The sequence below is a fragment of the Hippocampus comes genome, unplaced genomic scaffold (assembly GCF_001891065.2).
Source record: "Hippocampus comes isolate QL1 unplaced genomic scaffold, H_comes_QL1_v1.1 scaffold427, whole genome shotgun sequence".
Taxonomy (NCBI): Eukaryota; Metazoa; Chordata; class Actinopteri; order Syngnathiformes; family Syngnathidae; genus Hippocampus; species Hippocampus comes.
In genome coordinates, this window is record NW_017805871.1 from 114,644 (window position 1) to 142,636 (window position 27,993).

Here is a 27,993-nt window from a genome sequence, read left to right on the forward strand (position 1 = left end):
CATTGAGACTGAGTGTCCATTTGCAGCATGTCACTGACAGCACTCCCAGCACGGAGGAGGACATTAATAGTTGGTGTATCATTTTGATCACATCATTGCACTGATCGTCCACCTACGCTGCAAAGAAGCGCAACGGTAGGGGAGCTGGTTGAGTGGCAAGCTGTTACCGCTTCCTCCCTAAACCCAATGACACGAGTGAAGGTTTATTACTGAATGTTCTGAGTGTCTCTCAAATGAAGCTCTACTTGGAGTATGGGGAGGATATGACCACATTTCCACACAGTGTGGTTCAATTAAGCACACTATAGTTTGGGTTTGGAACAGTAAAAACTGGTCTGGCTCGTGTTTGTAGCGGGATGGTAATAACGGCATCTCTCGTGTGAGTAAATGATAGCTGAAGTAGGAGGGTCACACTGGCTATGCCATAAAAATAAATAAAAAAGCTCAAGTCATAAGATCAGCATAAAACTCGAAAAACGTTTTCATTTTAAAATATTTACATGTTAAGTACATTGAACTACCGGAAGAAATGAAATTAAACTAACATTCCAAAAAAAGTGTTTTTATGACATTGTCACAGTACTGCAAGAATACCCCCCCACCCCAAAAAAAAAAAATGAATCGCACACCATCTTGAACTGTACCGCTTGATGAAACTGTTGCTCACGTGATGAAAGACGGCTTGAAAACTTCCCATAATATCCCCCCAAAACCTAAAAAAAACTTCCTGTGGGGTGATCACAAATGCAAAACAGCAGTGCCTCTCGTTCTCCTAATAACCCAGATGGCGACATATGGTTCCATTTCTGGCTCATGAATCCCTTCGGATTCTCACTCCTCCTGACTGGAAGCGGCCTTGCCAGGACTGGGAAGCAGGGGCGGATCTTCCACGGGAGAAAGGGAATAGAAAGTCTTTTGAAAAGTGGGAAGTGGGCTATTGAGAACAAATAGCAGAAAAAGGGAGCGCGGGAAGAAATGGACAAGGAGGGGGAGAGACAGAGAGAGAGTGTGTGGGAGGCAACGCTCATCAGATGCAGCGGGGAGGATTGAGACAGAGAGTTCCAGAAGAGAAAGAGAAAAGAGCAATTGACGACGGCACACAGAAATGTGAGATAAATTGAGCGATTCGGCAACGTTTCCAGTTCCAATGGAACCTCTCTTGGATAAACACTGCACAGCTGCGAGTGATTATGTGTGTGGGTTGGTGGGGTGGGCGGAGGGGGGTGAGAGCCAATGTAACCTCCGTCTGCCCCTCATGACTCGACGCGCCCCCCATCCCCAGGTCTCCGCCGTCTTGGTCGCCATCTTTCATCAGTCACAAGTTAGATCCTTGCTGAGTGAGTGCAGGGTGAACACAGCATGGCGTGTGATTTGCGCCTCGGCAACAGACTCCAAACGGAGAGACCATTGATTGAAATGCAACGCCGTAAACGTGTTTGGTTTGAATCACGCAAGTCCAAAATGCTTTATGAGTCAAATATTAGAGGGAGGTCAGGAGAGAGCAAGACCTCTACAAGGCGCACCTAAAAGCATTCAATTTTCTCAAAAGCCGAAGGTGCGCCTTATAATCCGATACGCCTTATATATGGATCAGTATTCTGATTTCTTGGATGTAGTATTTCAAATGTTCTGTGAATCGCTTTATTACAGCTGCAGCGGTAGTGAAAGCTCTATATAAAGCTGTGTTGTATTATATTCCCTTCAGCGTAGCTCCATCTAATGGATGCACAACGCAACCGCAGCCACTATTGTAGCTTCTATACCCCTTATAATGCGGTGCACCCTATACATGAAAACCGTTTTAAAACAGGACATTCATTAAAGGTTTCGCCTGTCAATCCGAAGCGCCTCAGTGCGGAAAATACGGTAATCGTATAACAAGGGCGAAGGCAAAATCTCTCTCACGAAGCAGGCACTCAATACGCAAACTGGTTAGCAGCCAGCCGCTAACCTGAGCCCGCTGCAGTCAACACTGCATTCTCATTTGCTGACTCCCACGTCACTCACCAGGCCAGGTCCCGCCTATCAAAGTCACACACATAGTGTGGAATGTGAGCATGGTAACGTGACATCAATGACACCTGCACCCCACATGTGGTGGTTTGACAAGGTGGATTAAGTCGATTGAGTCCCCACCGAAGGCCGAGATGCCGAATTCATGGCCTACCACTGTTTGGATAGGGAAGGGAAAATAAAAAACCCAAAACACATGTTGCTTTCCCTCGTTGTCAGCAAATTAGCTTGACATTGGATAAAACAGCTGCTTATCTGGTTAGCGTTAGGACTTGATGTGTCAACGTCCCACATGGGAGCAGCAGGAACAGTTACAGGTGTTGGAAAAACCTGATTTTGAATGCAGGGATGACTCAAAACAAGTGCACATGGGAAACTCTTACACCCGTTGTGTCATCTCGTTCAGCTTTATGCCTTTTTACACACACACACACAAAACACACACACACACACACACACACGCACACACACACACACACACACACACACACACACACACACACACACACACAGTCAACCTTACGCAGGTTGTGTTTTCAAAGCGACATCCCAAACATTCCTTTAACTTCGAGTCACAATGAGCCTCTGTTTCGTTCTGTGTCAACAAGTCCGACATTTATTTTGGTTATTTTGACTGTGTCTGGCACACATGTCGTTTCGATTGCCAACAGAACGTGAAACCCTGAAGGAGACCACACCAACCGGTTCAGGGTGTCCCCCGCCTACTGCCCGAAGACAGCTTTGATAGGCTCCAGCACCCCCCGCCACCCTTGTGAGGATAAAGCGGATCAGAAAATGGATAGATGGATGCATATTGCTATATTACATATATTAAATACTGATCTGCTAGACATAAGAAGAGGGCAGTTTCAGAATCAGCGCAATAATAATAATAATAACAAGAAGAAGAATAATAGAAATAATAATAATAATCTCGAAAAGTTTACTTGCATCTCCGATAGAAAAAAAAATAGTAAACATTTGTTGACCAGTGTAATTAACAGTTAAGCCATTCAGAATAGCAGTGTCAGGCTAAATGACTCTCATGTTCATGTTGCGGAGTTACAATTAGATGCAAGTCAACCCTCGGGGCATTACCATAAACCTTACTCCCTCCACTAATGATGTAGTTTTTCCAGTTGAGTATGGCTCCCTTAAAAGCAATTAAGAGGACTGGTCTATTCTCATTTAGCGAAACTGGAGCTAATGAAGGCAGGGGATTGCCCAAGTACAAGCCGAGAAAGCCAACTCATTGGTCATGTTTATATGCAAGTCAAATAACCCTTTTCGTAATATTAACAATGATCCGGTTGCCCGAGGTGGTGGAAACACCCACAAAAGCCAGTAAACGTGTCTCTGAATTTTGAAGGGAACACCCACTTGTATTCCGGGCATGTTCTATTTGCAAGGAATCTTGATTTTTTTGAATACAGGAAGTATTAATATGCCGTGCAACCCGGCGGGGGGGGGAAAAAATAACAAGCAGAGGTAACACACACCGTGCCACACTTTTTTGGAACGAGGTGGAAACCGACTGCTTTATTAATGTGGTGAAGGACATCATGTCTTTTGTCGACGGTAGAAAGTATCGAGAGAGCGGCACGGCAAAGTCGGATTTGTACGAACGCCGGACGATATATACTGCTGGAAGATGCTTTTAAGTACTGCTGATGTGTCAGTACCAGCATCCAAGCACCAACAAGAGGTGAACTGCTATCGGCTCCGCACTGTTGGTGATCCGCCGTACTGCTGTTGATTTTGTTTTTGGATGGAAGAAGTGAAACTGACGCCTATTTGCGTCATGACATTGTTGCGGCTTGGATGGGGATATCCCAATTGAATTCAATTATTTTGTATGCGGGAGTAACTCTCTCTGCCCAGGCATGTAAACAGGTTATTCCGAATGTTTCTGGAACCAAAAATTTTAATTAACCATGAACCCAAATGTTGGCGGCATTATACTGCAAATATAGTCACTGAAGAATATAGAAGTTGGACGATCAAGCCTTTTAGGTTTCTGCAGTCTGCAATCAATACTTGTTGTTCTGAGGCGGTGATGTTGATATTCATGCCTGATAACTATGCTGATGAGAGTTAAGGTGTTTTCTTGAGACGAAAGTCGTGTTTTGCCACCATCTTGGTTCCATTGACACTTGTAAATCCATGCCTGCTGAGCTTCGAATATGTAGGGGTCGACTGTAGTTTTAAGTGGGAATATCACCAATCACCACGAGGTGGCAGACGTCTTATTTGATCTACTGATCCTGGTCTACATGTATTGCTTTACCATTTGTGTTCAAAAATCCATCGATTAAAGGGTTACAACACCATAACTATGATGCTATTTGTGTTAACTCTGGTGTTTCGCATTCATGCTAACAGCCCCCCATGCTAACGGCCCCTCCGTTACCATGGAGGGCTGTTAGCATGAAGCTCTCGGACGTTCCAAAGGCAGTCATGTGGTTGTTTTCAAGAAACAATTTGTAAATTGTTTTTTGTTTTATGTTTAGTTAGACAGGAAACCTCATCTGGTCGTGGTAACAAACAGATTGAAGCCTATTTTTGAACACTCTTTGACTTCTCAAATTCCCGCTAATATGTCAAAGCAAAAGTGAAGATTCTCGTCTCAAAAACCTCAGAAGTCGGGTCATTTGTAAGTCAAGGCGCCACTGTTTTTTTTAAAGCAACTGTAGACGTGATACAAACTGCAGTCATATTAATACAATAACAGACATTGTTGAATTCATATCCTTGTGTAGTGACGAAGCGTTTATGATGCAAACGGACAAAATGGCGGAAAAAAGTATAATGTGGAAGAGCATCATTATTATATTTCCTCATAATGTGACATTTCCTCGAATCATCATTAGCAAACCTACTGGCGGTGAGTTACTTGAAAGTTCATCATCATTAAAAATAACCGCAAGGATTCCTTTTGCTCGTGTTCATGCCACGGAGGAACAAACGGTAGCAGCGCCGGCATTACTGGCAAATGTCACTGTGGGTTGGCATGGCGACAGTCACCGAATTTGGGGGACTAAGATCCGAAGGGTTAAAACCTACAGATAGGAGTCCAGATATTAATGCTGAGCTTAATCAGACACTTGAGTACAAAAGCTCTCTTAAATGAAAACTTTTTCGCTCCAAAGCTCGTCTTGCGCGCAGCTCCTGTGAGTGTTGCTTAACCGGAGAAGAAAGCGAAAATAATTCAGAGGAGATCAGTTGAAGAGAGAGGCCGAGCGGAAATGACAGATGGATGAAAAAGGGGAATTGGAAAGAAGGGACTCAAGAGAGGACAATGCACAAGACGAGAGCGAGAGCGAGAGAGTAAGAGGACATGAGAACCGTTTTTTTTTTTTTTTTGTGTGTAACGGCTCGGCCTTGTGTGCTCTTCCTGAGCCCTCTTCATACAACACAACTAAACCCGCTGCAGCCTCTGCATGTTTACATGAATACAGAATATAATATCGTTGAATTGACTTTCCCCAGCCAATACAACCACAAAAGAACATAAAAAAGTCACCAGCACTCTTGAGAAATGTTTTTTAATCATTATTTTTTTTAAATCCAGTGTGCCTGGGTCCCCACCCACAGTTTTCTGTTTTCACATACTCTCTGTGTTGATATCAGTGATGTCATGCACATGTTCACACCCTTGTTATCAGTAGTTGGCAGATGTTCCACGTTGCCTCTTTTGGCTGTCAGCAAGTTTGTTTTCTTTAAACCGTGTGCAGCGCGACGTACGAGAGCGTTATTTTCACACAGGATCGGTTGATATATGATATAATGAGCAGTATAAACCACTCAATCGTTGCAAGCTGTTACCTACATGGTCTGAACAGCAACTTTCAAACACGCAGCAACATAAATCTTGCCAAGCCATTCGACTGTCTCGTGACCATGATCTTTTGTTGAGCGTGTTCAGGCTGAGACGATTATTTGTCTGAACAGGATAAAATCAATATTTGTCAAATGTGGTGTTCTCATCAAATAAACGTCGTAATTTCTCTGAATCATCCCGATGGATTTATCGCATGATGGAAAACGGTTCTTTCTGTGGATACACAATTCACCGCGGTAGTAAAACAAGATTTGACCTTCATTTACTCTTTGGGATGCGGATCTTTTATTTTATTAACATTGCATTAAGTTTGTAAATGAGCGTGCACAAAAACTACTTGATCATCCTAGGCCCGCAGAATGCCAGAAAAGTGTATTGAGGATGCAGCGATAATCAACACGAGGGAACGTGCGCTGCCTCACAGCTGTGCGTGCGCACCAGAGCAAAGCGAATATTTCAAAGGACAGAACACATGACCTGGAGAGCGCAACGTACAATCGACAAGCCTTTCTGATGAAAGCCAAACAAATCATGTCGCCAGTCCTGTCGTGTGGGCAGCACATGCAGACTGATGTCCCACAAATCATACTTAAAGTAACCGAATGTCATCTATTTTTACATCACAATAACAGCTGCGCTGTCAGGGTAGTATGAATGGCACACCGGCTTGGAATAAGGACATCGTCGCCCCTGCCGTTGCCGTAGCAACCAAAGATTGCCTACTTTAGCGGTCGACCACCCAGAACAGATCCCAGCATTTATGTTTTTTGTACACTCGTTTGTATACGGTGCTCAAGTACACTTAACTGTACTGTAAAATCATCCATCAATCCATTATTACCTGAGCCACTTATCCTCATGGTAAGGCACAGTGAGCCCCCCCACCCCCGCTAAAATAGTTTATACCCACATAAAAGTGCTACCAGACAGCCGCCAAAATACGATTGTCGTCCGAATGAAACTCCTCAACTCCCTTCAACAGAGTTCCTTGACACCAGATGCCACGAGATGGCGACAAATGACAATTTCTGTCCGAATGAAACTCCTCAACTCACTTCAAAATCGTTAAGTGAGGTCAAGATTCCAGAGGGGGCATCAGAGTTTTCCAGCACATATGTGTAGATTCAATGTGCATTTTAAAAATGAAAGAATCCATTCGGCGTCCTACTGTCTCATTTGTAATGCAATATTTCAAGTGACGTTTAAACTTTAAAGTCCCGTATATTAATTAGTACAATAACAGTTAAGACTGCTAGCTTTAACGACTAACTACCACTAATGTACAAAAACCATGCGGTAGCTTCAGGGTAAAATGCAGAACCCCAGAGCAAGAAAAAGTCTTTCAAAGAAAAAGCACGTCGTTTCAGAATGTACCGTGATGATCACGCCTTACGTAACAAGGTGCCAGGCCCGTTTCCCCACATTCAGCACAGCGAACATATAAATGAGCGTGCCTCTTGGTATGGAAGACATCTCACTTCCTACACCATTCATGACTACCAGAGGAGTTAAATATCAGTCTTGCATTTCCCCCCCGTCGAGACTCTTTTACATCCAAGAAGACGACACGCACACACCAACGCATGGCGCAGACCCCTGTGTCTTGACGTAACATAGTTGGTATTCGAGAAAAGACGGGCTTGGGACCGTGGGGGCTTACTAAACACGAGCTCCAGATGTTAGTCAGATGAAGTACACACACTGACTCACTCGCAACAAGTCTCTTAACACACAGTTTAATGTAAAACGGCGAAACGTGCATCGAAAAAAAGAAAACAAAGACAAAAATAACCAAAAAACGATGTGCCTGAGATTTTCACAAATATCATATGCAGTGTACCTCCACTTTCAGGGACAAGTGACACAATGTTAATGTCAGCTTATTCCGAATGTTGAAATGAAAATTGTTTGTGGACTGTAGTCTGGAAACCCTGGAGACCAAAATCAGAGACTCACGGACTTGCCAATTTTTTATTTTTTTGCCTTCAAAAAAGTAACTCCGGAACTCACAATAAGAGCATTGAAGTGGCTGATTGCACACTCCATACCTCAGTATAAAAAATAAAACAAAACAAAACAAACAAAAAAACGCTGTACAACCTCAACCGAAGTCAAGAATATTGTCCGCAATCATCACATGCCTTCATGAATCGAAATACTGATTCGTCAATGTTCAGTAGAACAATATGGAGAAGGAAAGGAGCATCTGGGGATACCACATAAATCTCTCAAACATGGTGTCGTGTCATGGCCGTGAATGTCTTCTGATGGAATGGGCTTCCTGGTGTTTCTCGACGATGTGATGATTTCTGCTGAAAGACTGTCCATATGAACGGTGGGGCGTACGTGCTCTGCTCCACTTCCACCAGATGCTACGAACCAACCCTAAAGACATTCTCCAAAAGCTAGTGAAGGCAAACAAAGCTGCCCCGAATACACTCATGCCACCGCGACAGGACGTCGTCGCTCTTAAAATATGAATGTTTTGCGTTTATAACTCTGCATTGCTCTCGACTACCACTGCTGCATCTTTTTTTTTTCCCCCCCTCTCTCCGTCGTCCTGGAGACAGAGAGGTCGAGAAGGACGTTTGCAGCAGCTGCGCGTCTATTTACTCGCAAAAATCAATGCTTCACTCTCACATTTCAACACGACGGTCACAAATGAAGTGAATTGGACTCAGAATTAAGTGATTGTTTCGAGGCGATCACTGCATGCTCTGCAGAATGAAAAAAAATGTATAAAATAGCATACATACAGTATGAAGTGTGTCAGAAACGTCCCAGGATTGAGGAGCACGCGTAACTTGTGGCCTTTAACACGTGTCAACATTCTTTCCAGCGTGCTGAATTGAGATTCGGAAAAACAATATAACTAGCAACAAGCATCCTGTTTAGCTTTCAAAAAACTCGTCGTGGTGGGTCAGGAGTGGAACAAAAAGTCTGGAAACAAATACAACAAAACACCACGAGATGTCCGCACGAGATCGCCAGATGCCCCCGCAATATAACACCTTTCAATAAAAGAGCCAGGAACATGTCTGGCTGATTTTATGCTGCGCGTGCAAAAGAGGGATCGCGTGTTATCTGTTTGCCGTTCATTTTCATCGTCCGGCTTTCAGCGTTTTACAGCACACGTGTTGGCACTTAAAAGGAGGGTCTGCCCGAGAAAAGTGACACCTGACACGTCACATTGGCGGCAAAAGGGACCCGCCCACTGCCGTACCTTCTCCTCGCATAGTGTGCGTGGGCGTGTGCGGTGAAGGGTAAAGACGAGGGGCTTCGACAGTTCAGGTATGCGTTCCGGCTAGATGGGATGTATGCAACACCGAGATGAAGGGCGGTGTGTTGAAACGTCCAAAGGACACACCGAGAGAAAAAGTGACTGTGTCTGTCAGTGTCGCCCCCGCCCGCGTGATGTCACAAATCAAAAGGAAAGAAAACATGAAGCAATAACCATGAGGATGAACACAAACACTCTCGTAGGATGTTTACTTGACAAATATGCCACTGATTACAGTCGCAACAAACATTCTGCTAGTAGCAAGAGCATCTGGCTTTTGTTGTTATCCGGTCATAGTTCGAAGTTATAAGACAAGAGTGAGACAAAACAATCATTCGTTGAGAATTCCCCCGAGGTGACTCACTGGGAGTCCTCTCCGCAGGTCGCAAAAGGCAACCGCGTTGACAAACATTCCGGATTTAACTGATAGGCCTTGTCACATCTCCCGTTGAAAGAGAGCCACTCGCATCTGGACGGGGCGCATCTAAGTGAAAACACGTGTTGCGGAAAAAGCATCTTTGGCTTCCAGAGTGAGGAACCGTGTCGCGATTTTTATGTCGGTACGCATCTAAACAGTGAATTTAGAGACGCCGAAATGCTGCTGTCGTATACCACAGAACAAGTAACTAGGACAAGATGGAAATAACTACAAGAGTAGGAGAGTCAAAAGGCTTTTTGAATTATGTTTGTGTGACAAAGATGCCTTTCTGTGGCTTTCCTGTTTTGCAGAATCAACGCTAAATCTTCATTTTTCCGAGGTCACGGGGTCTGAACTTACTGGATTGTTGACCTCTTCTAACATAACATCTGGAAGACCTTCCAAAAGCCTTCTGGCCACTCAGAGGATTCGCATGCTAAACGCGACAAGCTCGCCGGTCATGAAGTGGCGCAAGAGCTGGATATGAAGAAACTAAAGCAAGGTACATACATCACGTTTTCTTGACCAATTTTACTGATCATATAGCTTGTGGTATACTTGCGATGACTCAACTCAACTCAACTAATAAAACACACAACTCCCGTGGCTAGCATAGTAGCATCATTTGAAAGTGAGCCTAGCATACCATTGTGTGGTTCTTTTGGGGACTGACGTGTTTGATTTGTAATCTGTTAGGTGAAATGAGATGGTCTTTTTTCCCTAAAACTATGAACTGACAACAACAAGAGCCAGATACTCTTGCTAGTAGCAGTAGCACTGCTATCAGTGTCTGACAAGGAGGATGCAGTCGAGATGAGGTGAGTCACACGAGTGATGCTTTTCATGACAAAGATATGAGTCATGAAAAAAAACGTGGAAGACACAAGTATACTTCCACTTATTCAAGAATTTGGGGGTTTAAAAAAAATGAATAATTCTATTTTTGTCAGTGATTATGAAAGCAGGTGACGTGTTTACCTTCTTCACAGCCAATGATGGTAGCCTCCTGGTGTGTTTTGGCACCTGACAACTCGTACTCCTCTGTAGCATGGACTGCAGCATGGCAGATCCGTTCCTTTCCTCCTCGGGCTTGTCCTCGCTGGGTGAGGCCGGGAGTAAAGTCGGCGCGGCGCTGGGGGGATCCGGGGGCAAGAACGGGGGAGGTGGCTCTTCTCCGGGTATGGCCATCTCCTCTGTGGCCGTGAGACGCAGGTTACGCAGACGTTCGTGCGTCTCCTGATCCACCACCAGGAGTCTGGTCTCATTTTCCACAGCTTTGATCCGCTGTACCACCTGCGGGAAATGTGATGGACACAAATGAACCCCTCGAATATTTTGGGTGAGCAACGTGATCTGCAGACTTTGGGCTTTTAAGTTTACCAGAAATCTACAGTGACAATCAAAGTGCAGGAATCTGTATCCGCAGCACAAAGTATGTTGCAATCTTCCCACAGCACAGCTTGGCAAAAGCGTACTAGTTTGTCACATCCTCAATTACTGTCAAGGAACTTCCAGGCTACAGTCTTGATCAACAGGTTTGCACAACTTTTAAGTACATGGAGGTCTCTTGTGTCACGTAGTCAAAACAGATTTAACTTAATCAAATAAAAATATATACTGAAATCGTTTTATTAAAAATTCAATAAAATCAAATAAAAGGATGTCAACAATAACAGAAAATGGAAAATTGTAATCTCAGGATGTAAACTATAATAATATCAACGCTGTAACATTATACTCCACATAGCCACTGAACAGATTCCTCCTTTTTGCGCTTCCAAATAATCCGGTTTCTCTGGTGTTGTAATTTGAAGCGTTTTGAAGCGTTTCCATGGGTGCCTTAATAAAAGTTGAATTACCGGGTACGACGGTGCCACATAATCGACTCCAAGTCCATTTGTGGCGGCGTTTATTGCATTGTGAATACCTACCTGGTGGTGTGTCTCTCGCTCCACGTTGACGCCGTTGACCGCAACCAGGCGGTCGCCCGCGCGTAAACCAGCCGCTTCTGCGGACGAGCCGGGCTCCACTTTGCGGATGAACTGCCCGGTCTTGCCTTTCTCGCCGTGCAAGTGAAAGCCGTAGCCTTGCTCCCCTTTTGTCATGACACAAAGCCTTGGTTTCCTCTCGCTCGCCATGTCCTCTTGTACTTGTAATTCCTTCGCAGAGTTCGGGTGATTGGAAAAATTGCAAATCCGGTTCAAAAGTGGGCTAATCGCATACCTGCCAATTACGCCCGCTTCCCAGAGCAAAACCAGCTACCAAAAGTTAAAAAAAATACAAATAAAATCCACAGTTTGACAAGACGTGCGTTCAATAGCGACCATTGCTGGCGGTGTCTTCAATTCCAAAATGTGATCCTCGGAGGTTTTCAGTGCAACGTGATGGATGTTCACGCATGGACTCCAACTTTTCCCTCGACATCTAAGCGTAGCAACGGCTCGCTTCCACTTGCACAGTCCATGTGGGGCCTCAGCACCACCCTCTACCCAACCCGGCCCAGATGTTGCAAGACATCAAGTGCACCCAATTTGGTGTAATACCGCCCCCGTGTGGCAAAAAATTGTTCAAGTAAACCTCGCGCGCACCTAAAACCTTAGCAGTGCGTTTGTGATTTTTTTAAACACTACCTAATAAGAAACGTCAACTCTCCTTCACCATCGTGACCGACATTATATCATATCATTCCAAATCCACCAAGTATTATTCAACTGGCTCGTGTAAAATAATGTAGGACCGTATAAGACCCAGTGTAGCGCAACTAAGACATCTAGTGGTGACTGGTGATAGTGTAACTGAAACCTATTTCACTTTTTTGCAGATTTTTGTGTGTGTCTTTTTTTTTTATTATTATTTATTTATTTTTATGGATTCCAGTCTCCTCTGAAAAACTCACTTATTTGCTGTTTTTGTGCTTAGGCCAAATTAAAAGTATTGCTTTGACCATCCTGTAGCGTCTTGGTCTCAAGCAACTATGCTAGAGTGAATTAAGGCGCTTCATTTACCCAACAGTACTGCTTTGCTGCCAATCTGTAGCATCTTGGTGTCAAGGATTCGTGTTGGAGTGAGTTGAGGAGTTTCATTTCGATGAAAATAGTGGTCATCTTGTGGTATCAACAGCCAAGTTTCAATCTTTTTTTTCTGCACAGGGCTTTCCACTGCAGCATAATTTATTTCTCAATCAGACTAAGAAACACTTGTACAGTTTTAAATTGAAATGAAAATTTAACACGTAAAACTCTGACGAATGAACATCATACAAAAATACTGCTCTTGGTCACAGATTAATTGCCCTTTTTGACTCTTCCAGTGAATAGAAAAATACCTAAACTAAAACAAAAAAAAGGGCATCTGAGGCAGCACATTTGAACTCGTCGAATTTTAAACATGACCACATTTTCCCCTTTGCAGAGGTTCTCCATCAAGAATTTGATCCGAACAGCCTTGCCGAACACTACAAAGATAAAGAACTGAATTCTATCCGGGTGAGAGTTATTGTGCAATGAAATTCTCATCAGTCTGAGGTCCAGGTTGAAACGGTGGCACTTCCGTTTGGCATGGGGCCATCGTGTCGCATCATCTCACGGCATTGACTGACCATTCAATGCCACTGAAGAGTCATTGTCAGGTTTTCCAGCGGCCTCCATCTGGACGCACTGTGAATAAATAGACTTCAACATTACGTTTCAGGAATAACACACCTTTAATTCACACGAGACTGTTCTTTTGATGGCGGCACCCCCAGCGGCTCCTCTCTGTATGTTGCACATCTCGCACATTTACACCAATAGGCAATTTATAGTCACCAAATAGCCTAACATGTGTTTTTAGAACGCGACAGTAAGTTTGAGCTGACAGGAGAAAAAAAAAAATGACAATGCAAGCAGGAGAGGGCATGCAAACTCCATACAAGACACCCAGGGCCAACATTCATACCAGTAACCCAAATGTAAAAGTGATGGAAATCCCCTTTTAGGTCAGGGCTTGTCAAGTGCATCCTACCTGGCTGTTCCGTATTTTTCCATTGTGGTTCGGATTCCCGGCTGGGAAAAGCGGATCGTGGTTGGCCGCCGGCTTGTCGTTGGGTGCGGCCTGTTGGGCTTCCCTCAGGTTTCCAGAGGCAACACCCCCTTTGGGTTTGTGCAAACAGAGCACCTTCTGAAAGCTCTGTCTGAATTTGTCGGAGAGGAAGCCGTAGAGAATGGGGTTGGCGCAGGAGTTCACATAGGTGAGGGTGACGAGGAAGAAGTAGACCGCCGCTGTGGCATTGTTCTCGGGGATGATGTGGACCAGGTTGACAATGTTGGTCGTGAAAAAGGGCATCCAACAAAGTACAAAGACCAGCACAATGATCACCACCATGCGGGTCACCTTCCGCTCCGACTTACGCCGCTTGGTCACGCCCGCCCGCACGCCTGCCGACCTCACCTGGAAAGAGATGAGAGACCATTATTTCACCACAACTTTAATGTGTGGAGGCCCCGGCAAAAGTCGGCGAGACGTGTACCTTGATGACAATGAGCAAGTAGCAGATGCTAATGACCAGCAGCGGTCCGAAGAAGCCTAGGATGGATGTGTAGAGGATAAAAACAACAGACCACCAGTTCTGCATCTCGGGCCACGTGATGTTGCAGGTGTTGAAGCCCTCCTGAACGTGTGAGAAGATGGTGACGGGCAGCACGACCAGAAAGGACACAACCCACAGCATGCCGCTGAAAATCTTGGCCACCTGCGGCCTCCTCCACGTGGCGCTGCGGATGGGATGGACCACCGCCAGGTAGCGATCGATGCTCATCACCGTCAGGCAAAAGGTCGACATGAACTGGCTCATGGCGTCTGCCGTCATGCACACCTTGCAGAAAAAATCCCCATAGGGCCAGTAGTAAAGGACACTGTTGGTAGCGATGAAGGGGATTCCTAAAATGTAGAGTTCATCCGCCACGGCTAAATTGAAGATGTACATGTCGGTCACTGTCTTCATCTTGGTGTAGCGGATCACCACGAAGATGGCCAGCGAGTTGCCGAGGAGACCCACGATGAAGACGACGCTGTAGACGATCCCCATGATGACGCGGAAGGGCAGCGGCTCCATCACATTGGACATGCTGGCGTTGTGGTCCGTCATGTGGGGCCGAGGGAAAGACGCGTTCGCTTCCTCAGACGCTGATGTGATATTGTATTCGGCCATCTTTAGGCAGGGCTATCCAAATGGAATATAGCTGGTGACAGCTCAGAGGAGGGGGGAAAAAATTTTGAAATCATTATGTGCAATATGTGTAAACTGTCTCGACATCGTTTTTCGCTTTTGCCAAAATCCCGCTAGTTAAATAATCGAAGCCTTTCCACATCACGAGAAGTGTCGCTACCACTTAGCTCCCGAGCTAACAGGGACTCTCGGCCACTTGGCGTGGGGACGGTGTATGGCATTATTTTTGTTATTTCCCCTCTCAATCTGAAAACATATATTTTGGATTTGTAAATATGTGCAGACATACTTTTTAAGGCAGTAGGCCTCCATTTTTTTTTTCTGCCAGGGATGGGGTCATGGAAGTGCAGATTTTTTGCCGGCAACCATTCGTCAATAAGGGCGGGGCATGGGAGGGGAGGCGGGTCCGGGATGCGGGAAACGAGTTGCTGACGTATAATCTTGATTGTGACGTGCTGTAGATGCCCCGCAAAAAAAATTCATCTGCGCGGGCGAACGGCCTGCTGACCGGTAACGGCCCGCGGGTTGGTGATTGGGGACCGTCGCTTTCAGGAATGCCCTTGAATTGCGATGATATGTTCTCACCGTGAGTGAACTTCACTAATTTGATTAATGTTAGCTGTCAGTCTTTGCAACCTGGGGCTGTAGAAACGTGTTGCGCAAATACGGTAACTGGTTTGATGTAAAGAGTCAGTGAACCGCGCTCCAAAAACAGGAGTGACGTGCAGCCCGCAGCGCATTGTTGAGAAAACAAACACCATGTTTGCTTCAGGCTACGTGCTGCTTGACATCTCGGGGCCACCGCTGAAGTCATTTTTAGAGCGTTGTTGTCCAGATGGCTACATCTCGATTTGGCCTCAGGCCAATTTTTGTCTTGACAAATTCAATTGAAATGGAACAAAAACTTGATACGTTTAGTACATTGTGCATGTAGTGCTTTAATATTCCCTTGACAATATGCAGATCAACGAACGCGATGCATTCAAGAAGCCTGAGTCAATCTTTTCAAGCTTCAAAAGCCCATTAAAAAAAATCTGCGCGCACTCTACAAAGTCAAAACATAGCTCGGCTGTTTTTTTTGATGAAATTGTTCGTCTGAGTTAAAACTGATTGAAATGGGGAAGCGTTCAAATTCAACCTTTTTAGTTTGCGTCACGATGCTGCCTCCGTTACACCATTAATCTTATGTGCTTAAATGTTTCTAATTGCACAATTTCCCTCCCACATCTGCCTTAAGTTTGTCGAACTTGACTCCGACTGACTGCGGTCGTCTTTGTGTTATAGTGGCGAGGATGGGACGTATCCTACCTGTCGCCGTGCGCCTCAGATGCTCCGCACCGCCGCCACCACCTGGAGTGATGCGCTGCACTCTCCGCATCAAAGCAGTCTTGGAATTTTTCAAGGTCAGAGAGAAGAACCTTCCAGCTCGGTTTCCTCGTCGCTTTGAAGCGTCATGTTTGCGGACGTCTTCCGCCGTCTTCGAAAATATGATGGTGAACTTTGCCCTCTGCAGGTTGGATTGGGAGCTTCTGTCCAGGGGACGACACCGTGTCAGAAACCCCTCGAGGATGGATGCACAGTGAGTATTTATGTGAGGAAAATGCCCCCCCTCCCCCTTCTGATGCCAAAGTCCCACCCATCGGTGGGTGTTTCTATGATTACAGCTCAACAGCGCAAAAGCACACATTTTATACCAATTTCTGTCATTTTTATGCAACCACCAGTGGCTCATACAAATGTCTAGAAATAGACAAACTATGAATAACTGTGTGTGTGTGTGTGTGTGTGTGTGTGTGTGTGTGTGTGTGTGTGTGTGTGCCTGCCTGCCTGCCTGCGTGCGTGCGTGCGTGCGTGCGTGCGTGCGTGCGTGTGTGTGTGTGTGTTGCGACGGAGAGTAACACCGAGACCGCTTGGGATGGAGTATGTGGAGAAAGGGTACGAAAACTGTGGGTGGAATTTTGCGTGCCGTGAGGACGCTGTTTCGGTATTTTCCACGTCAGCACGTTGTTTTGGTCACAATGGGTCAGTTGCTGACGTCTTTTGAAAGGACCTGTTTGGCTGGTCCCGACCAGGACCGGGTTGTGAGTCAACACACAGCTGCGTATAGAAACCGGCCCCGCAGGGATGTCGTGCAGAGCCAAACAGCACGTACTGGCTGATGATATGGCTCATTTATCTTATATCTCAGCGACGGGGGCGCTCAAAGACACATATTCACTCAGCACGTTGCCATTGAAAGCCGCGAATCGAATCAATAAATGGTGACCCTTGTGAGGATAAAGCGGATCGAAAAATGGATGGATGGAATGAATGGAAAAGGCATTTGAATTGCACTTGGCTTTGCAGAGTTCATGACATCAGGGTGTATTCAACTGCGCTGAAGAAGATTCAATACGTTATTCCAATACTTAATTATTAGTGTCCTTGTTATTGTTAGGGGTTTAGTCCTGGGTGTACTTCACCTCTCACCAAACTTCAGAGGGGACAGAAGTCCCTAATTAGTGATGGAACTAACACACAAAGTAAAAAAATATATTTTCATAGAGTTTATAAGAATCCCGTGAGTGCCACACTAAATCAACTTGATTTGTTTTGCAAGTGGGCACTCAAAAGGAAGGATAACCACAAAGCCACATGTAAGCTTTTATTGATCCCTCCGCCCCTCCCTACGCCCCTCCCCGTGCATTTTCACAACATCCTCCCGAGGCTCCAGCGAGATTTGACACTCTGTTGAATCACAGGCTTCTAACAACAAGTTCAGTGGAACCCAGCAGTTTAAAAAAAAAAAAAGTGTGATTAAAATTGCGACTTTACATCAAAAGATTCATTTGTAACATGATGTCACGTCCGTAATCGTAGCAATGTCGAAGTGATATGAAGCTCGCGTGGCCATTATGTGTCCTGTTTGATCTTTTTCATTGTAACGGGATCCAAAGTTCTCCAGCCTATTTATGTCGTCTCTCTTTTTATGGCAGCGATACCGTTTTAATCATTAACTATACTCCAGTCCATCAACCTTGAAAGCATGAACTGCGCTCATTTTATAGTGAATGAAAAAAAAAAAAAGACAAAGGACATTCTATTGTATAAAAAGCAATTTAAAATTGCATGCACACAATGATTCAAGCACAGGAACCCCCCCCCCCAGTTTTAAAAACAGCTTCACTGCGCGCTGACACTCAACACGAGCCGCATAGAGTAGACAGAGTCCAGGACGTAAACAACGAAGTTGAGAATTGTCATGACGGTGACCATCACCAATTTATCCCATGAACACAGGTAACCACAGTTCGGTGGTCTCTGATTATTTCGGAAACTAAAAAGTGGCCAGATCACCATAGCTGTCAGATACATAACTGCTGCTAAAATGTCATAGACGATCACCATCTTGTCAAAAAACGGCAGTAGCGAGGTCAGCTGTCCAACGGTGAGCAGGATGATGAGCATGGCGAGGATGAAGCACAAGGAGTACACGGCCACGCACCACTGCAGTTCAGGAGAGTGCCCGTACTGTCTTTCCTCCAGAGATGTGAAGATGAGACAGGCGAGGAAAGTTTCCAGCATCTTCATAATTCCGGGCGGCGTGGAGAGGAAGCCTCGGATCTGCCCGCTCGGCCGCAGGCGATTTAGCGTCACCTCGCCCACGTACAACCCGCAACACACGCAGGACACCACGGAAGCGCCGATCTGTCGGTAGCAGACGGCGCAGGTGAAAAACGTCGGGTAGATGACGCAGGCGGCCAGGCACATGAGGCTCGCCAGCATGGCGAAGGCGGTGGTGAAGTCATCCCAGGCGAAGGGCAACTTGGCGCTGAAGGTGGTGAACTCCAGGATGAGGATGAGGAGAGTGAAGAAGAAGCAGAAGCACCAGGTGAACATGCACCAGGCCCAGTAAGGAGACGGCACGTAGCCCGCCGATGCCACCAGGCTAAAACACACACACGTGAGGACGGCGGCCATCAGCCGCAGGATGCCCACCGGCTGGGTCAGCGAGTGGACGTCGACGTGGATCATGGCGAATAGCTTTGACCTCAGAAATGATCCTCTCGCAATCCTCTCCTCTACTCAATCCATTTCTTTGCGCCGGAATACCCCAGCAGAAGAGTTTGTGAAGCGGAGCCCGTCGTAGAAATCCACGCAGGCGAGAAAACGCATGCTCTCTGTTCTTTCAAAGCGAAACTCGGCCTGCAGGGCGTGTATAGTCAAACACAGCATCTTTGGTATCTGTGTTCGCTTTATGGCTTATGGTCTGACTGTAATTGCTGATTGCACTTGTGCCGGTTGTTATCAAGCCCGCATCAAGACACACTCATGCGGGACTTTGCTCCCGTTGCCTCATCCGGGGGCTTATCTTCAACAGAGTTTGGCCTACGGGCTGGAGAACATGCGCAACGGCTCCTTCCCCAAGCTGGATGGTGACAATGCCGAGTGAAGCAATTATACGAACAATCAGTAGAGTGCAGACCCGCGCTCAGGAATTTTGGAGAAGTAATTGACAAAATCAGGAAATTATCCATGAAGTAAAATAAAAACAGGACAGTTAACTGTCGTTTTGTGTTTATAAAACTCACTGAAATGAACTATTATAATAGCAACGTGCCAGTCATTTTAGTCCATGTTCAATTCAGCTCATAAAGGAGGTGTCCGGATTTATTTTAAATTTATTTCATTTTGGTATTACTGTACGGCCGCACAGAGGAAAGAAGGTCCAGTAGTGGTTTGGGAATTGTAGTTTATTTTATTGCACCATAGATGTGACTTTTTTTTTTTTTGTGTCCGAAGTCAGTGCACCTTTGCAGCAGTCCACATCACATCTGCATACATACATAGTTGTGAAATTAAAACATTTGTGCAGTGTCAATCAACAATGGACATTATTATATCGGTCAAGATAGAATTATAGATGCGGCTATTGTATTGGTTATCAACAAATTGCGCACTTAACCCAAAAGTTGTCGTTGCTTTTTTTTGTTTTTATAATACTGCCCTCTAGTGGACATCTCGTTTATAGCTTCAACAACGTAGGCAGATCATACAGTGAAACCTCCGAAGTTGAACACCCCAAAAGTGGTACAAATTCGGAGTTCAATTTAAAATTTTCAGGAAATTATGTCACGCAAAACGACAATTTAACAACAATTTTAATTTTTCAGTGATCATAATCGTTGACGACTAGAATGAATATGGCCAGAGAAAACGTCACAATTTTGACGAGCAATTAGAAATCAAACACAGAGCCAACAGACACAAAATAATTCCGCCGGTCGATTTTATAATGTCACAAGGCTACACTTTTGCTATATGATGGTGGCAGTTTAAGAATGGAATAAATGACAGTTATTTGCTTTCAATGACATCCAGTAAGAAAATAAAAAAATACATTTGAGTCACTTGCAAGTCAGGCACCGTGATGGAATGGACTGTTTTCAATTTCAATTCAAATTGTGCTGTACGGGTACACTGTAACATCTGCGTTTACTCTATTTTTTTTTTTTATTTTCTATACAGTTTTTCTGATGGCACTGAAATTTTCAGTGACACACAGTATTAACTTTTGAGAGTTGCGCTTGGGATTTCAAGGAGGAAAATGGTATTTGTGCTATTTGAGAAATACACTTTCTTTCATGCTTATTTCAAGGATGGTTTGAGAAATCTACCAAAGCGTCTGAAGAAAACTATCAAATACTTGATATAAAATTCCCTTGCCCCCATACATGTTGGAGCAAAATTTGCATGTTTGACGTTTGGATTTTTGTCTTTGATGGAGTGTAACGTTATGTTTCAGACTCATGATGTCATAGTGAATCGTTCTCACAGGATGCACTCTTGTGACCTCTCCCTGCGCTTCCCGAAATGACTATCATGAGTTTTTTTGTCACATGTTGTGAAATGCGTGTGTCAGAGGAATGTCAGGAGAAGTGTTGTAGAAATTTTCTATTTTCTATTTTCTATGTAACTCTCTCTCTCTCTCTCTCTCTCTCTCTCTCTCTCGCTCGCTCGCTCTCTATGTGTGTATGTGTGTGTGTACACATATATATTGTATATATAGGAATATGCATATCTATAAAAGTGACCAGGAAGTAAATTTTACATCACTCATGATGCATGATGTTTGGATTAAAATTGAGACTAAATCCATTCAACTAATGTCACAGGATAATTTGATTGATTTTTTCTCTGACGTATGCAGTCACGTGGGGAAGTTGGGTGCGGATGATGGGAGGGCCACCTGACAAAGTTGTGAGAAGTAGACAATTGAAACACAGTCGATAATCCATCCTCTATTGGTCTTATCTAGATAGTGAAGTGCTGGTTTTATAATCGCCTTGCGCATATTAAGTGTGCTCTTGATTTTGTGCTCACTCGGAGTCAAGCAGACACAGCAAGGAAGGTTTTTCCCTCTCTTTGCTGGTGTAAAAAGCCACAGGTAGGTAAATCATATTTGATCACATTTTCAAAGAAATGGAGAGCGCATTTTGCTGATATATTATGTAACCTTGTTGTATTTGTGCCAAAATTTGAATATTGATTTCCCTTGTTTTTTTTGTTTTTTTTTTTCCTCACACCTAATCAGAGCTACCAAAGAGTAATATTTTATTCTTTTGATTTGCTGTTTAATGCCATCCTTATTTGCGTATTATATCGGGTCTGTTGATAACAAAGAAAGTCATCTCCCACTGTTGTACAAAAAACTGGGTGAGGCACTCGTGCAAGTCTGTGGTGAACATGCGCGAGTGACTTATGCTTCTCTAAATGATTTAGTATGGATTTATGGCGAAACTGTGGATGGCTAGCAGGGACAGACTGGGAATACACAATGAGCAACGGTTCGACCACTTATGGGATCGGGACTCGTGCCAGGCAACATGATCGCAGCTTTTAAGCACAAGCCCATGCCTCTCTCCCTCTAATCAAATTATTGATAAGCTGAAGTAAAGTGCTTTGGCTCCGTGATTCCTGGACCATGGACTCGGAGCATTGCATTTTTCAGGGCACAATAAGACATCTTGTGCGGTACTCTTACGAACGTGAAAATAGCTCGCCATAAAAGATAAAATGTTGACCTTTTAACAAAAAGCTTCACTCGGCTACGCCACTCAGAGAATCGCAATGTTGAACTGAAAAATGTCACTTTCAGTCCTGTGCACGGAAGATCCTAGTTCCTCATTTGATGTAACGGGGTTATATAAATGATCATACTAGTACACAGGTGAGTTGTTAATAGTTGATGTTGAAATAGTGAAGGGGAATTTTACGAATGGTCAAAGTGTCATTTGCAAGAAAAGGTTTGGCTGTGTTCGGGAGCTATACAGTTGTGAAATATTTTGTGTGTCATATCCTGGAAAAATTGTCAGGTTGGACATACTGTACGCCCTCCTTGCACACACAATATCAACAATAGGGAAACTGGCCAAAGGGTACTAAAGCTGCAATGCCGTTTATTTCCCTTATTGTTGATCCTCTTTGGCCCATCCCAGCCTCGCGAAACATCACACTAACAATGAGCCCATATTTGCATTCTTCCTTTATGTGTATTTGGGGGAATTGGTATTTCTCTTGAAATTGTTTTTACAATAACTACAGGAAAGAACTCCAAATATTGACTATGTATCTATTAGCTAAACCACTCCGACGAATACAGACAAACAACCATTCATGAACGTTATGCTTTTGTTCCCTGGGAGGTGACCAGAGCACTTAAAAAAAAAGGACCACATCATTCAGTCATGCTGACAAGTTGACTTTTCCAAGATAGGTCCAAGTGCTTTGCCATGGATTGGTTTGTTTTCTCTGCGGTTTGCTAAGAACGTGTTTCATGTTTACATTTTCTGTCTAGGAAAGACTTCTCAAGATGGAAAAAGGATACCCAGGACAAGAATCAGCTCCACCCTACCCTGGCCCCCCCATGACCTATGGGGTTGCACCACCCCCACCTGGGTTGAACCCAGCACTTAATGTAGGACCCCCACCTGTTGGATACCAAGGAGGTCTGTGGATGCTGCCTGTTTAAAATAACCGTTTGTTATCACCCTGAATTGGAGAATCTTTTGTATTGCACGCGAGAGCAGTGGAGTAATGGAATGTACTGCATATTAATGTATATACTGTATTGTTTGCTTGTGTTTTCATCTGCTATGTGCTGATCTCACTCTGGTCCCAGGTACGTCTGCCACAGGTGAGCGAATACCTGTTATCCAAAGATGCACAGGTCCATATAAATGGACGGGCGGTACGGATTTTAGAAATCAGTTACCGTACTGTCGCAATTTGTCAGTACCTGTGTGCGCAATGCCAATGACTGCATCTGCACTGCATGAGGAAGTCAGCTTGCGTCCAAACTGATCTGCAGAATAGTCCATTTGCAGCCCGTGTGCATCACAACGAACCTTTGTTTGTCGTCCCCGAGCACAGTCACCTTTTGGGATGTGCTTCAAGTCACAGAAGAATTACAATTCCTATTACATCATATTGTTGAGTACACCACGTGTGACAATTATATTTCAGTCTAGCCTGATATTTAACCAGCTCATTTACAAAATAGAATAAGTGGTTCATAATACGCCTGCGTGAGATGTTACATGAATGAAGGCGACCAAATAGACTGAGATCACGTGATATTTGCGATACGTTTGCCACCCTCTGCTGGTCAATTTAAGTCACTACGGTAAAGGATGGTTTGCCCACGTACACTCCCCCATTGGAATTGAAAGAATGACCTTAAAAACTATAAATAAGAGGAATAAACTGTTTTCAAAGATAAAAAGAAAAAGTTATTGTGTTGTATTTTTTTCAACTGCAGTGACTCATCTAGTGGTAACACCTTCTCTGCAAGACAGCCCTGGGCAAGCCATATGCCCCCACTGTCAGCAGACTGTGGTTACCCAGATAGAGCGCACGGCAGGCCTGATGACATGGGCCATCTGCGGAGGCCTCACCATATTTGGGTGAACAGCGAAAACACACATTACAGCCATAATATATTGATAAGCTTCTGATCTTGCTTCCCCACACTGAAAATGACTTTTTTTTGGTTTTCCTGTATCAGGTGTTTTCTCTGCTGCTGTATACCATTCTGTGTGGACTCCTGCAAGGATGTGGAGCATCACTGCCCATCTTGCCACAAAGTCATCTATGTTTACAAGCGGTTATAAAATGCTCCAGATTGGAAACTTGATGCTCATTATGACATTTCAATTTGGTAAATGTAATGGTAATAGTAAACATTGCAAAGGCTAAGTAAGATCTGTTTATTTGTGATGCGTGGATGTGGCATGGGAGATTACATGAATAAATTATTAACCAGTCAGTGGAAAAATGTGCAAGTGATGAATTATCAGTCAATGTGTATTGTCCCTCAAGAAGACAACTTCAAGTGCTATTATGATGTGCAAACAAGAATAAACACACGTGCAATTATAAACTGCGAATGTTTCCACGTTTATCCATCCATCCATTTTCTAATCTGACCGCCATGCATGTTTTTGAAATGTTGGAGGAAACCGGTGTACCCAGAGAAAACCCACGCAGGCACGGGGAGAACATGCATACTCCACAGAGGAAGGACGCAGCCGGAATCGAACCCTTCAACCTTGCACTGCGAGGCCGAACCAGTTTTTCCACCGTGCAGCACGTTTCCACATTTAAAAACTAAAAACAATACACACTAAACGTAAGACAATACAAGTAGTGTGTGTTAAGAAAATGTAGTTTAAAACCTATAGTTTTGTTAAACGAAGTTGCCAAACTGCAAAACAAACCAACACAAATTTATGACTGTATTCGCGTGACGTCATGGCGTGATCTCGTCAACAACTCAGCTGTTGTAATGGTGCATTCAATGACATCTGGGAAATGTATTGACGAAGTGAATTTCAAGTGCACGACGTAAAACCGATATCGACAAAAATAGCGACGCTTTTGTGTTTATGAATCCCCGTGTGTTCGGATACAGAGCTCAAAATCGGCGGACACGTAAAATGCTCCATTCTCAACATGCTACATAATGCAATATGAATCAAACATATTTCTTATCAATAACACTTAAACAAATTGTGGATTAACGCATCATTTTGTAGGCAGACGATGTGATTTATCCCGAGTGACGAAAGGGCGTATAACATTTGGCGGGTCGTTTCTGGAATATCCAAGTTTGTGGAGTAGCTCCTGAAGGCACCATTGAAGAAGGGAGAGGAAAAAAAGAGGAAGACATCCACGTCGTCTCCTGCATCGTAACGGGCCCGGTCCGGTCCAGTAATGTTCTCTGTGTAGTCATTTCATCCAAGAAGCGCATAAATGCTGTCATAGCGGCTGGGAATCTGGAATCCTGCAATTAAAAAAAACACTCCTATTTGCATAATACGGAGAGGACTACAGACAAATAATGGAGCTGGAAGACGGAGTTGTGTACCAGGACGACCCGGGGACATCAGCGATGATGTCAGAGCGGGTATCGGGCCTGGCTAACTCCATTTACCGCGAGTTCGAGAGGCTCATCGGGAAATACGACGAGGACGTGGTGAAGGAGCTCATGCCGCTCGTGGTGGCGGTCCTGGAGAACCTCGACGCGGTGTTCGCGGAGAATCAGGAGCATGAAGTGGAACTGGAACTGCTCAAGGAGGACAACGAGCAGCTTATTACCCAGTACGAGCGCGAGAAAGCGCTCAGGAAACACGCGGAGGAGGTGAGACATTTTGTGCAGTTTTATGACGCTAGCCTCCGTTAGCTTAGCTGGGAATTAAAACGCACTTGACCGGGGCAGCATCCAGCTTCCTTGCAGAAGTAAACAAAACAATCTCATGCTAATGTTGCAATGCTAACGTCCTCGCTATAAAGTGTGCACTTGGTGGCACGGTGCTTCATCTGCTACAGTCGCACCACGCACCTAAAGAAACTACATGGCATCCAAATGCACCTGTTCACCGCTCACTTCTCAAGTCAGTGAATGCAACACGTCAGAGTCCCGTGAGACCTGCACCGGTGTGACTCAGCATTTTTTTAGGCCGTCATTCGAAGTGCCGGACCCGGCGGAAAGACACGGACAAATCAGCTTTCATTCAGTTTGATTTTAATTTATGAGTGCTGTTTCTGATTTGGATCAAAATTTTCCCGTCGTTGGCAGATAAAGCAACGACTCTCCAACTTTTAACATCGGGCACCAGCTCCAAAAAAAAATACTGAGCTCCACCACCATAAAGACCAAGATTATAAAATACACTAACGTAGTCGTCGGCCCGAGCGTCAATCCAACACACGAACACAAAAGTTGCACTTAAATCAGTGCTTCTCCATTGTTTTCTGTTACGCAAGGAAAAAGAAAACACTCCGCACACCCCCCATCTTTCCGCCGTGACTATAAATAGTATCACTATCTATAAAATTGTTATAAATACATCTCCGTATAACGTTCATCCTAATGACCAAAAGAAAGAAATATAGATCATTTTAGAACAACGAATAATTTAACATGCTTTTTCCCCACAGTAAAGGTTTGCCTGAAAAATAAATAAATACGAACATCAGCACCACCTTGAACTAAGAAAGGTGATTAATTGTATTGTTAAAAATAGATTCTGATTAATCGATTGATATGATTCAATCGGCCAGCCACAATTTAAATTGCACCAAATGATAAGTTGTCTCAAGGCACTTTGACAGAGTGGAATAGATTAGTTTGAGATCCATGCAGTCAGGAAACTCAATAGATCCTGGAAAACCAAAACAGGAAGTCACTGTTTATTCTTCCTCCAACAGGAAAACAAAAAAACTGAATGCCAAGTCTCAATCTGCCACACACGGCGGATAGAGCAAAAGGTGGAGCAACAATTGAGAACAATGCCACCTCTCAGAGTGGTCCCAATACTATGATATGTGATTGAAGTCGAACAGTTGGAATGGTATTAATGTAATTACTTAGGTTAAGACCTACTGCAGAAAATTTGAGGGCCATAGGAAGGAAAAGTGTAATTGTTTGCTTGTCTTGTGCTAGATTGACACAAACTATATATTTTGACTTCTTAGGCAAGGCTACAAAATATTTTCCCAATCATTTACCGGTAGAATAATTAGGACTCAAAGAATTGCATTTGATTAGAACTCCCAATTATATTTATTAGATAGTATTATATTATTGTCATGGCTCGGATGTGAGAATACGCGCCTCCTGGCTTCCTTCCCTCCGTGTGAGAATATGCCGAGACTCGGACCTTCTGCCCCAGCTGACTCCTTGACCCAAATGCATTTGGACTGCGGCAATCGTGACACTGAAGCGGCGTGACAGTCGCACATTGTCGCCGTTGTTTCAAAGTCCAGTATGAACCGTCATTTTCCAAAATATATATAAGGGGTATTACGTCCAGGTCATGTGATTTTTTAATTTGTTTTTTTGAAGGGAAGTCACAGAAAGGGAACATCACCCTCATCACAACTTACATTTCCCTATTTTCTCTTGAATAGTGCTGTGATGGACTGACCAGTAGTGTGTGTGCGCCTTGTCACATTTTAACTGTTAAGAATGACAATGCAAGCTTCCAGTTCTGTAACGTCATATGGATTTGTCAATCCAGGTCCATCTGCTGTCACTTTGCAGGCACAGATGGGCGGCCACGTCAACATTCGCCTGTTTTCTTCCTGTTAATGGAAGTGCAAGAAATACCCATATGACTCAATTTCGGTTTCCCACTGATTTCCTTCTCTGTATGCACCTTTTTTTCCCTGCCCCACCCAAATTGAAATAGTGGGAAATTATAACATGACCACAATTGTAGAGTCGAGCGTAACATTTTTTTTTGGTTCCAGAATGAGTAATCGAGTTCACGTGGGATATACAGTAGTGTAGAGCGACATTGTCCCACAGCTGCCTCCAATTGTGAGAACGTTGCTGCCCTTGTGACCAAAGAAAGAGACCGGTGACCACAAGTTGCTTGACTTTGCTGCCGAAAGCGAGTCACCTGATGCATTGCCCGCCGTCTAATCCTACTGCCTGTCCTGTCTGTCTGTGTCTGCGAGTAGAAGTTCATTGAGTTTGAGGACACGCACGAACAGGAGAAGAAGGACCTGCAGAGCCATGTGGACAGAATGGAATCCCACTCACGGCAACTTGAACTCAAGATCAAGAACCACGCTGACCAGAGTAAGCACTAACGCGTGGATGTACAAATGACCCATTAAAAAAAAAATATATATATATATATATATATATATATATATATTCCCAAAAAAATAAAGAGAACGGAAAT

At 44.2% G+C, this 27,993-nt stretch overlaps 5 protein-coding genes and 2 long non-coding RNA genes across 22 annotated transcripts in view; 3 read left to right on the top strand and 4 right to left on the bottom strand.

Annotated features, from left to right (window-relative positions):
- LOC109527005 (uncharacterized) overlaps positions 1 to 16,570 on the top strand; it is a 48,517-nt gene extending 31,947 nt beyond the window's left edge. The window contains exons 1-4 of one of the 2 annotated variants that reach the window (XR_002170449.1): positions 3,616 to 5,340; positions 9,864 to 10,054; positions 16,043 to 16,161; positions 16,272 to 16,570. This is a non-coding gene — a long non-coding RNA (uncharacterized LOC109527005). Of the gene's footprint in view, positions 1 to 3,615; positions 5,341 to 9,863; positions 10,055 to 16,042; positions 16,162 to 16,271 lie in introns of those variants that run through there. The other variant, XR_002170448.1, reaches the window with a different exon arrangement.
- LOC109526999 (Na(+)/H(+) exchange regulatory cofactor NHE-RF2-like) lies at positions 5,578 to 11,999 on the bottom strand. The gene is made up of 2 exons (XM_019888661.1): positions 11,484 to 11,999; positions 5,578 to 10,845 (listed from the first exon to the last, which is right to left on the bottom strand). Exons 1-2 carry the CDS (start codon positions 11,688 to 11,690, stop codon positions 10,471 to 10,473), a joined length of 582 nt encoding a protein of 193 aa, XP_019744220.1. The 5' UTR covers positions 11,691 to 11,999; the 3' UTR covers positions 5,578 to 10,470.
- LOC109526996 (somatostatin receptor type 5-like) lies at positions 12,695 to 16,157 on the bottom strand. 4 transcript variants are annotated; one of them, XM_019888657.1, is made up of 5 exons: positions 16,067 to 16,157; positions 14,282 to 14,781; positions 14,060 to 14,200; positions 13,555 to 13,980; positions 12,695 to 13,208 (listed from the first exon to the last, which is right to left on the bottom strand). In XM_019888657.1, exons 2-5 carry the CDS (start codon positions 14,738 to 14,740, stop codon positions 13,134 to 13,136), a joined length of 1,101 nt encoding a protein of 366 aa, XP_019744216.1. In that variant the 5' UTR covers positions 14,741 to 14,781; positions 16,067 to 16,157; the 3' UTR covers positions 12,695 to 13,133. The 4 variants fall into 4 exon arrangements, with proteins under 4 accessions (XP_019744216.1, XP_019744213.1, XP_019744214.1 ...); XM_019888654.1 differs by having other exon boundaries at positions 14,060 to 14,781; XM_019888655.1 differs by having other exon boundaries at positions 14,060 to 14,752; positions 16,067 to 16,154.
- A 1,324-nt stretch (positions 16,571 to 17,894) lies between the features above and the next one.
- LOC109526998 (myeloid-associated differentiation marker) lies at positions 17,895 to 19,523 on the bottom strand. The gene has a single exon (XM_019888660.1). The coding sequence runs from the start codon at positions 18,770 to 18,772 to the stop codon at positions 17,921 to 17,923; it is 852 nt and encodes a 283-aa protein (XP_019744219.1). The 5' UTR covers positions 18,773 to 19,523; the 3' UTR covers positions 17,895 to 17,920.
- Positions 19,524 to 21,011: 1,488 nt separating this feature from the next.
- LOC109527001 (lipopolysaccharide-induced tumor necrosis factor-alpha factor homolog) lies at positions 21,012 to 24,182 on the top strand. 3 transcript variants are annotated; one of them, XM_019888664.1, is made up of 5 exons: positions 21,012 to 21,185; positions 22,596 to 22,746; positions 22,920 to 22,934; positions 23,559 to 23,703; positions 23,805 to 24,182. In XM_019888664.1, exons 2-5 carry the CDS (start codon positions 22,611 to 22,613, stop codon positions 23,908 to 23,910), a joined length of 402 nt encoding a protein of 133 aa, XP_019744223.1. In that variant the 5' UTR covers positions 21,012 to 21,185; positions 22,596 to 22,610; the 3' UTR covers positions 23,911 to 24,182. The 3 variants fall into 3 exon arrangements, with proteins under 3 accessions (XP_019744223.1, XP_019744222.1, XP_019744221.1); XM_019888663.1 differs by having other exon boundaries at positions 22,601 to 22,746; positions 23,553 to 23,703; XM_019888662.1 differs by having other exon boundaries at positions 21,014 to 21,185; positions 23,553 to 23,703.
- A 322-nt stretch (positions 24,183 to 24,504) lies between these two features.
- Positions 24,505 to 26,121, bottom strand: LOC109527003 (uncharacterized). Of its 3 annotated transcripts, none has more exons than XR_002170445.1 (3): positions 25,671 to 26,121; positions 25,167 to 25,364; positions 24,505 to 25,082 (listed from the first exon to the last, which is right to left on the bottom strand). It is a non-coding gene; the product is annotated as an uncharacterized LOC109527003 (long non-coding RNA). The 3 variants fall into 3 exon arrangements; XR_002170444.1 differs by lacking the exon at positions 25,671 to 26,121 and adding an exon at positions 25,510 to 25,664; XR_002170443.1 differs by lacking the exon at positions 25,671 to 26,121 and adding an exon at positions 25,505 to 25,664.
- Positions 25,076 to 27,993, top strand: part of spag9a (sperm associated antigen 9a) — a 17,918-nt gene continuing 15,000 nt past the window's right edge. For all 8 annotated transcript variants that reach the window (XM_019888645.1, XM_019888646.1, XM_019888648.1 and 5 more), the window contains exons 1-2: positions 25,076 to 25,439; positions 27,767 to 27,887. In XM_019888645.1, the coding sequence (XP_019744204.1) occupies positions 25,140 to 25,439; positions 27,767 to 27,887 (421 nt within the window). In that variant the 5' untranslated portion in view covers positions 25,076 to 25,139. The remainder of the gene's footprint in view (positions 25,440 to 27,766; positions 27,888 to 27,993) is intronic.